This window comes from Odocoileus virginianus, chromosome 3, assembly GCF_023699985.2.
Source record: "Odocoileus virginianus isolate 20LAN1187 ecotype Illinois chromosome 3, Ovbor_1.2, whole genome shotgun sequence".
In the NCBI taxonomy this organism is placed as follows: Eukaryota; Metazoa; Chordata; class Mammalia; order Artiodactyla; family Cervidae; genus Odocoileus; species Odocoileus virginianus.
Genome location: NC_069676.1, coordinates 10,645,153 through 10,653,473, shown reverse-complemented (window position 1 = coordinate 10,653,473; position 8,321 = coordinate 10,645,153). Strand labels below are relative to the sequence as shown.

The window sequence follows — 8,321 nt, the reverse complement described above, 5'->3', positions numbered from 1 at the left end:
GCAGCTGGACAGCGGAGGCATGGGTCCGAGGACAGACAGTCCGGGCTGGTTCCTAATTACCCCGGGTGGGGCAGACACCTGCTGGGTTAGGAACACAGAGTCCTGGCTGGCCAGACCTCAGGGTGGGGTTGAGTGGAGCCATATGCACTTCTGGAGCTAGGGTGGACTGGAAAGCCTGAGGGGCACTCCAGGACGCCCCTCTTGGGGCTGGAGCCCTGAGCCTCTGCCCCTCTCACACTAGACTATGCATTCAAAGTTGAGGATAGATGGCTGTCTGTGCCAGGTTAGACTGCCCCCTGCGTAGGTGTGTCTCTGAAGGGAGGACATGTGTCCTGTATCTGTGCCAAGTGTGGGGACAAAGTTTTGTGTCCCTAAGCTTGTGTGCTCATGACAATGACGAAAGTGACTGCAACCCAGGGTGTGTGTGTGCGCCTGCCCGCCACCACCCAAAGTGAAGGGGTGTTGAGGAGGGTGTGTCTTATGGATTGATGTACAAATAAATGCAGGTGAATTTCATGAGGGATGATAGCCTGACTCCTGGATGTGACCCTCTGGGTCTGTGGGACTGTTGGGAGGGGTCAGTGTTACACAAATGTGTCTTTGCAACATGGGCAAATCTAAGGGACCACCAGACCTGGATCTGACCCCAGGACTGCGGGCTGCTGTGTTGAGGGCAGGTACTCCTGCATCTGACGTGTGGTCAGTTCAGTTCAGTCCCTCAGTCGTATCTGACTCTTTACGACCCTATGGACTGCAACACGCCAGAATTCCCTGTCCACCACCAACTCCCAGAGCATGCTCAAACTCATGTGTGGTCACAGGTGTGTTTTTGTATGGGAGAGATCAGGAATAAATGTAGGCTACCTCCCTCCGTGTGATGGTCGCCTGTGTGATGGTGTTCTGGGCTTGGGCTGTGGTCTGCACTTGGCTGGTTGTGTGACCTTGTGTGTGTCTTCACTACCTAGTACAATTATGACGGAATTCAGTGCTTGGGTCCCTGCCGTTGTGTTACTGAGTGGCTGTTTGGAGCACTGTGTGGGTGCCTGAGAGCTGAGAACCCACCTGAGAACAAACCTGGTGGGTTTGGGTTAGGGTCCGTTGGCTTTATATCTGCATGTTAGTGGGGGGCGGGGTACAGCTGTCTCTCGTGTGACTCTGGAAACCTTTGTGAGAGTGTGTGACTTCTTTCTGGGTCACGGTGATTGTGGGAGGCTGTGTTGAGGAAAGCTGAATTTACGTCTGGATCTATGGTATGTTTCCACGTGCATCTTTATGGTTGATTACAGGTGAGTTTCGGGTGACCCAGCCTCATGGAGCAGTGTGTGTACAACTGGGTTGGGTAAAGACAGGGTTCCTGCCCCCTCCCCCAGCTCTAGGGCTAAAGTTTCTGGGACCTGCCAGTGACTGACTGGGAGAAGGGACAGGGAGGAGCTAGGGAGGTCAGGGTGAATTCTCCACCCCCCGCCCCAGGTAACAAACTGAGGAGACTTCAAAGTTCTCAGGCTGCAACTGTGCAACTGACGGGGGGAGGGCCAGGGAAGGGCCACCCACGTCCACTCCCCAGCCCCCTCCCTCACAGAATCTGGCTTAAGCCCCACCCAACACTGAAGCCACCCGCCCAGCCCATCCTGTCCTTGTCCCAAGTGTCCCTGAACCAGCCATCAAGTGAGAAGGACCCAGGCCTGGGGGAGCTGGGAACCCTGAGGACAAGTTGGTCTGCGAGGGAGAATCCGTCTGAATCCTCAGGGTAGGGTGTGGAGGGCGAGCAGGGAATGGACAGAGGAAATGTCCAGGTGGATCCAGGGCCAGGGGGAGGGGGCAGAGCCAGGGTGATTGAGTAGGAGGGGGATAGACTGGGGCTGCCGCGCAGCAGAGGGAGCCAGTCTGAGGCCAGGGGAACTGTGGGAAGGGACCTGAGGGCCAGGAGGCTTGGGGGCCAGGCCTTGGAGGACTTCAAAAGAAAGCGCAGGGCGGAGAATGGGCCCAGATTGGATTAGGGGTGGAGGAGAGGAAAGGTCGAAGTGGAACTCGAGGAAAGAGAATTGGGGACGAAACTCAGTTGGAGCCCTGGGAACTTAGAAACTAAAGGGTTCGGGACTCAGGGAGCAGAGGAAAGTGTAGATGGCGTCCAGGTAAGGAGTATGGGATCTGAGAGGGCTAAAACGTAAGGGTCTTGAAGGTGGGGGACAGACGGAGAGGGCCAGGGAAGGTCTGCACAAGACGCTGGGTCCGGGAGTCCAAGGAAGAGAGTGACCTGGAAGAGGGGGCTTTGGAAAGGAGGGCTGGGGGCTAAGGTAGGGCAGAGCAGGTTGGGGGAGACGGGGACCCGAGCAAGAGCCGGAACCCAGGAGCTAGTAAGGTGGTCGGGCGCGGAATAGGGCGCAGAGTTGAGCCGGGCCCGCACCTCTCCACCCCCGCCGTAGCCTCCAGCCCGGCCCCGTCCCGGCCCCCCATTCCTCGGCCCCCAAGCCTAGGTCCGATCCAGCGCCCCCACTCCTTTGGCTCGACCGGCCCGGGCGCCGCGATGACCGTCACGTACACGGCACGCGTGGCGAACGCGCGCTTCGGCGGCTTCTCGAAGCTGCTGCTGCTGTGGCGCGGGAGCATCTACAAGCTCCTGTGGCGCGAGCTGCTGTGTTTCCTCGGACTCTACATGGCGCTGAGTGCCGCCTATCGGTGAGGCGGCCTGGGGGTGGGTGCGGTGGGGAGGGGATGGGGAGTGCCGTGCCTGAGGGAGGCCTGCGGAGGGGCTGCAGGGCGGCCCCGGAGTGGGTGCGGGAAGAGAGACCGGCTGCTGGGGACGGGGGCTCGCCGGTGACCCCGTGCCCTCCTCCCTCGCAGCTTCGTGCTGACCGAAGAGCAGAAACGCTATTTCGAGAAGCTCGTCCTCTACTGCGACCAGTATGCCAGTCTCATCCCGGTCTCCTTCGTGCTGGGTGGGTTTGCGCTCCGGAGTTGCCCATTCTCTTCATCCCAAGAAACCCATAGCCATTCCTGCTTTCCTCAAAGCCATCCCCGCACATCCCCATTTCTGCATCCTTTACGCCAGGTATGGCATCGATTCCCAGGACCTTGGAGGTCACCTGGTCAGTGTATCCCCTGAGGTTCCCCCATGAGAGAGCTCCGTGTCATCCACAGGTTTATCCCTGGTCACCTCAGGGACTCCCATCTGTGTTTGCATGGGCTTACCAGTGCCTCCCCTCACATGTTCTGGTCCCCAGTGTGTGTTAGTCACTTAGTCATGTCCAACACTTTCAGACCCCATGGACTGTAGCCCGCCAGGCTCCTCTGACCATGGAATTCTCCAGGCAAGAATACTGGAGTGGGTTGCCATTCTCTTCTCCGGGGGATCTTCCAGACCCAGGGATCAAACCCAGATCTCTTGCATTGCAGGCAGATTCTTTATCATCCGAGCCATCCCAGGGACCCCCTCCAAAGATCCCATAGGACTTCCTCATTTCAAGTCCATCCTGAGGGGCATCTCTCTGACAAGTCCCGGCTCCTGTCCTCAGTGATTTCCCATAATATCAGCCTTCCTCCCACCATTCTGGGCCCATAAGGATGGGGTGACCAGCTTGCCCTAGGTTTTCTAACTTAGACCATGTGCCCAACCCCTTCACACACCCCTGGTTCAGGGGCTCCCTATGGCCTTGGTGACAAGTTACCTGTGGCCTCCATGTCTTCACCTCGAAGTGTGTACTCAGTCGTGATCCTTGGGACGGTGCCCCACCTGGCTCCTCTGTCCATGGGATTTTCCAGGCGAGAATACTGAAATGGATAGCCATTTCCTACTCCAGGAGATCTTTCCCACCCAGGGATCCAATTGGCAGGCGGATTCTTTACCACTATAGACACCTGGGAAGCCCTCCTTCACCTCTATACGGAGATCTTAATCTCCCATCCCAGATGACATCCAGGCAGTCAGGGTGACTCAGCCTGCACCAACCTCTGACCTCAGGGCTGGATCCCCAGGTTCCCAGCCCACGTGGCCCCACATGGTATGGGTGTGCAGTTACCCCTGCTCCTGATGCAAGACCCAGGTCGGCTCCTCTTCCCTTGATCTGGGCTCCCAAACCCCTGACCCTAGTTTCCCAACTGAGCCCTTCTCCCCCATCCCCGGCTCTCGCGCAGGCTTCTACGTGACGCTGGTGGTGCACCGCTGGTGGAACCAGTACCTATCCATGCCCTTGACCGACGCGCTCATGTGCGTCGTGGTCGGCACAGTGCACGGACGCGATGAGCGCGGCCGCCTCTACCGACGCACGCTCATGCGCTACGCAGGGCTCTCCGGGGTGCTTATCCTGCGCTCAGTCAGCACTGCGGTCTTTAAGCGCTTCCCCACCATAGATCATGTGGTGGAAGCAGGTGAGGCTCCGGCCAAAACCCAAAACGGGACGCGGGCGGGGGGTGGGGGGGGCAAGGAAGGGGGCGGGGCAAGTAACTCCCGACCTCGCCCCCGCAGGGTTTATGACCCGCGAGGAGCGCAAGAAGTTCGAGAACCTAAACTCATCCTACAACAAGTACTGGGTGCCTTGCGTCTGGTTCTGCAACCTGGCCGCGCAGGCTCGGCGCGAGGGCCGCATCCGCGACAACGGCGCCTTAAAGCTGCTGCTGGAGGTGGGTTATCCGGGTAGTCATTCATTTAAAAAAGAAAACCACGGATATTGTACCCCACCCGCCCTGAGGTTGTGTCTTTTCCTGACTTGCCACGTGCCTTTCACAGGGCGGATTCCAAACACCCTTATCTAGAGCCCCGAGGTGTACACGTTATCTCTATGGGGTGGTTTCTAGGTGAATAATGCCCCTAGGTATTATTACACTAGGTATTATTACACACTCACCACTAAATACTCTCTCTAGTCCCTGGAAGCACAGGCCTGCCTCCCACTAGGTGACCACTCACCTCCATCCATTACCCCCCTACTTAATCCCCATGTGTGAGCTCACATTTCAGCCCCCTCATGACCTATATTTGCCCCACCAGGAGCTGAATGTGTTTCGGAGCAAGTGTGGGATGCTCTTTCACTACGACTGGATTAGCGTGCCCCTTGTCTACACCCAGGTAACCTGGTTGGGCCTTTTTATATCCTATGTCAGAGGCTCTGGAGCGTTGGTCTCAAGGAAAATCTAAGGACTAACTAAGACTGTCACAGTGACTAGTGATCCTAGCTCTGGTCTCTCCATGACTTTCAAGACCTGACTGGCACCCCGTTCTGTCCCCCAGGTGGTGACCATTGCTGTGTACAGCTACTTCCTGGCTTGCCTCATCGGTCGCCAGTTCCTGGACCCAGCACAGGGCTACAAAGACCACGACCTGGACCTGTACGTGCCAATCTTCACCCTGCTGCAGTTCTTCTTCTATGCCGGTTGGCTTAAGGTGGGTGGGGGTCCCAAGGCCAGGACTATAGAGGTGAAATGGGCAGGGGTTCTCAGGGCTCTGCCTACCTCCCCCCTCCCCACTCAGGTAGCTGAGCAGCTCATCAACCCCTTCGGAGAGGATGACGATGACTTTGAGACCAACTTTCTGATCGACCGATGCTTCCAGGTGAGGTTCTCTCAGTTGAGACCATCCCTAGGCTCCCAAAGCGACCTTGGCCCCAGCCCTGCCAAGACTCTTCCACACATCGCCCCTGAACCATCCTTCTCTGATAGCTGCCTTCCTACCCAGCCTGAGGGGTCCACCCTGTGGTGCCAGCTCTTTTCCATGCCCCACTCTTCCCTGCATATCCTCACGCACAGGTGTCAATGCTGGCTGTGGATGAAATGTACGACGACCTGGCCATGCTGGAGAAGGACCTGTACTGGGACGCGGCTGAGGCTCGCGCTCCCTACACCGCGGCCACCGCCTTCCTGATGCAGCAGCCCTCCTTCCAGGGCTCTACCTTCGACATCACGTGAGCCAGTGGGGGTGGACAGGGCCTCTTGGGCGGGGTCTCGTTCAGTCGCTCAGTCATGTTCAACTCTTAGGGACCCCATGAACTGCAGCACAACAGGCTTCCTTGTCCTTCACCATCTCCTGGAGTTTGCTCAAACTCATGTCCGACTCACACTCAAACTCATTGAGTTGGTGATGCTATTCAACCATTTCATCCTCTGGACACGTGACTGTGGGTTGTGTCTAATTGAAGGGGCAGTGGGTGACCAGGACAGGGCTAAAGGCTACACCCTGGAGATTCTGAGCTAAAAACTACAGTCAATAGGACTAGGATGAGGTGTCAGGGATCCGGGTCAAGGTCTGGGGCCGGGACACTAAGGGCTACAGTCTATGAGGATTGGGTGGACCAGAAGCGACACGAAGCAGAGCCCCAACTAAGCCTTTTAAGGCCCAAGTTTGCTCATAGCCAGAGCTAGAGGATAAGGCCAGGCTCTGGGGGGCAAGCCAAGACTTCTGGGAGAAGTGGAACAGTGAGGTGGGTGGAGGCAGGAAAAGTAGCATGCCTTGGTCTCAGCTCTGTTGAAGACGAGAGAGGCGGCAACGCTGATCCTCTGTCTCTCCTGCAGGCTGGCCAAGGAGGACATGCAGTTCCAGCGTCAGGACGGCTTGGACGCGCCGCCGAACGAAGCACACGGCGACTTCTTGCAGCGCCTCCTGCCAGGGGGCGCGGGCATGGCCACAAGTGGCCTGCTGGGCCGGCGCGTGTCCTTGCTGCGCCGCAAGAACAGCTACGTGTCGGAGGAATCTATGGCTACTAACTGCGCGTGTGCGGGCGCTCCCGACGGCGTGGTCCCGGAATGTGGCTGCGAAGACCCGCTGCTCGACTTAGGCCAGCCGGAGCCAGAGTCTGAGCCCCCCACCGGCCCCGAGTCGCCTGCCTCGGTCCCGGCCTCCAGGCCGCCCGCTGAGCCCTTTACCGCGGTGCCGATGCCTGGGACCCGGGGGCCGGCTCCGCCCTGGCTGCCCAGCCCCATTGGCGAGGAGGAGGAGAGTCTAGCCTGAGACCTTTGAACCCTGAATTTCCAAGGACAGGGAAACAAGCCTGCCTGCAGCAGTTTGGGTCTGCATAAGCTGCGTGTGGACTCGGCCATCCCCCTTCTTACCTGTCTGCGCCCCAACTTTACGTCTGGCACAGAGGGTTGGAGCGCCTCCTGTGGACCGAGGACTGCATTAAGGGAGGGGTATCCTTCCAGCTTTTTTGAACTGCTGGTCCTTACCACCAGCTCTACTTCCCGCCACTGCGTGAGAAGCTTTTATCCCTGCGCCCTGCCTTTCTTCTTTCTTTAGAATAGACATATAAGTGAGTGCCCATCTCCTGAGCTGTGTGGATGAAATGAAAGTGGCTTTAAAAGAAATGTTTGGTACATAACAGGTGCTCAATAAAATTGTAGTTTTTTTTTTTCCCTAAAAACTCAACTCCTGGCAGGCGTTATGCTAGGTATGCTTTAAGGATTATTTGATGATGTCCTGTCCACTTCCAAATTCTACTCTCTGAAATGGCCCCATTCAGTGCCCATGGTTTTACTCATTCATCAATATAGGATTCACAGGTCCCAAGACCACGCTTTCTCCCCCCAACCTTTTGTTTATTTATTTTTGGCTACGCCCTGCAGCTTAGTTTCAGGGATCCTAGTTCCCCAATCAAGGATTAAATCTGGACCCGTTGCAATGGAGAAGTCCTAACCACGGAACCGCCAGGGAATTCTCCTGCCAGCCTTGCTTCTGCAAGTGACCCCTCTGCCTCTTCAATGCTCTAGGTCTTACATCAATCATATGTAGATGACTCCTGAATTTAGAAGTCCAGCCAGGGTCCCTTCCCACACTGTAGATGCAGAGAGCCACCTGACTACTCGACATCTCTGTGTATGGATCTCATGGCACCTTGAACACAACATGCTCCCCTGTTCACAGGGGAACACACAGGAACACAACATGACAGGTCCCTGTCAACCCCCCACTTGCTTATCTTCCATCAGCTTTGCTCTTCCTGAGGACAAAACCTAGGAGTCATCTTCAACTCCTTTAAAAAAAAAAAAAAAAATTTGTTAAAAAAATTTTTTATTTATGTGGCTGCGTTGGGTCTTAGTTGTGGCACGTGAGATCTTTGCTGGATCATGCAGGATCTTTTGGTTTGGTGCAGGCTCAGTTCCTCTACAGCATGTGGCATCTTAGTACCCTGACCAGGGATCCAACCTGTGTTTCATGAATTGCAAGGTCGATTCTTAACCACTGGACCACTAGAGAAGTCCCTTTAATATATATATATATATATATAATGTTTTGGCCAAGCAGAGCTGCAAGTGGTGTCTTAGTTCCCCAACCAGGGATCAAACCCAGGCGCCCAGTAGTGGAAGCACAGTGTTAACCACTGGATTGCCAGGGGAGC

At 56.3% G+C, this 8,321-nt stretch overlaps 1 protein-coding gene across 1 annotated transcript; it reads left to right on the top strand.

Moving 5' to 3' along the window:
- The first annotated feature begins 2,382 nt into the window (after positions 1–2,382).
- Positions 2,383–7,320, top strand: BEST2 (bestrophin 2). The gene is made up of 9 exons (XM_020887134.2): positions 2,383–2,676; positions 2,842–2,936; positions 4,132–4,365; positions 4,463–4,617; positions 4,985–5,062; positions 5,225–5,377; positions 5,465–5,545; positions 5,740–5,894; positions 6,502–7,320. The coding sequence occupies exons 1-9, from the start codon at positions 2,525–2,527 to the stop codon at positions 6,935–6,937; spliced, it is 1,539 nt and encodes a 512-aa protein (XP_020742793.2). The 5' UTR covers positions 2,383–2,524; the 3' UTR covers positions 6,938–7,320.
- Positions 7,321–8,321: the final 1,001 nt, after the last annotated feature.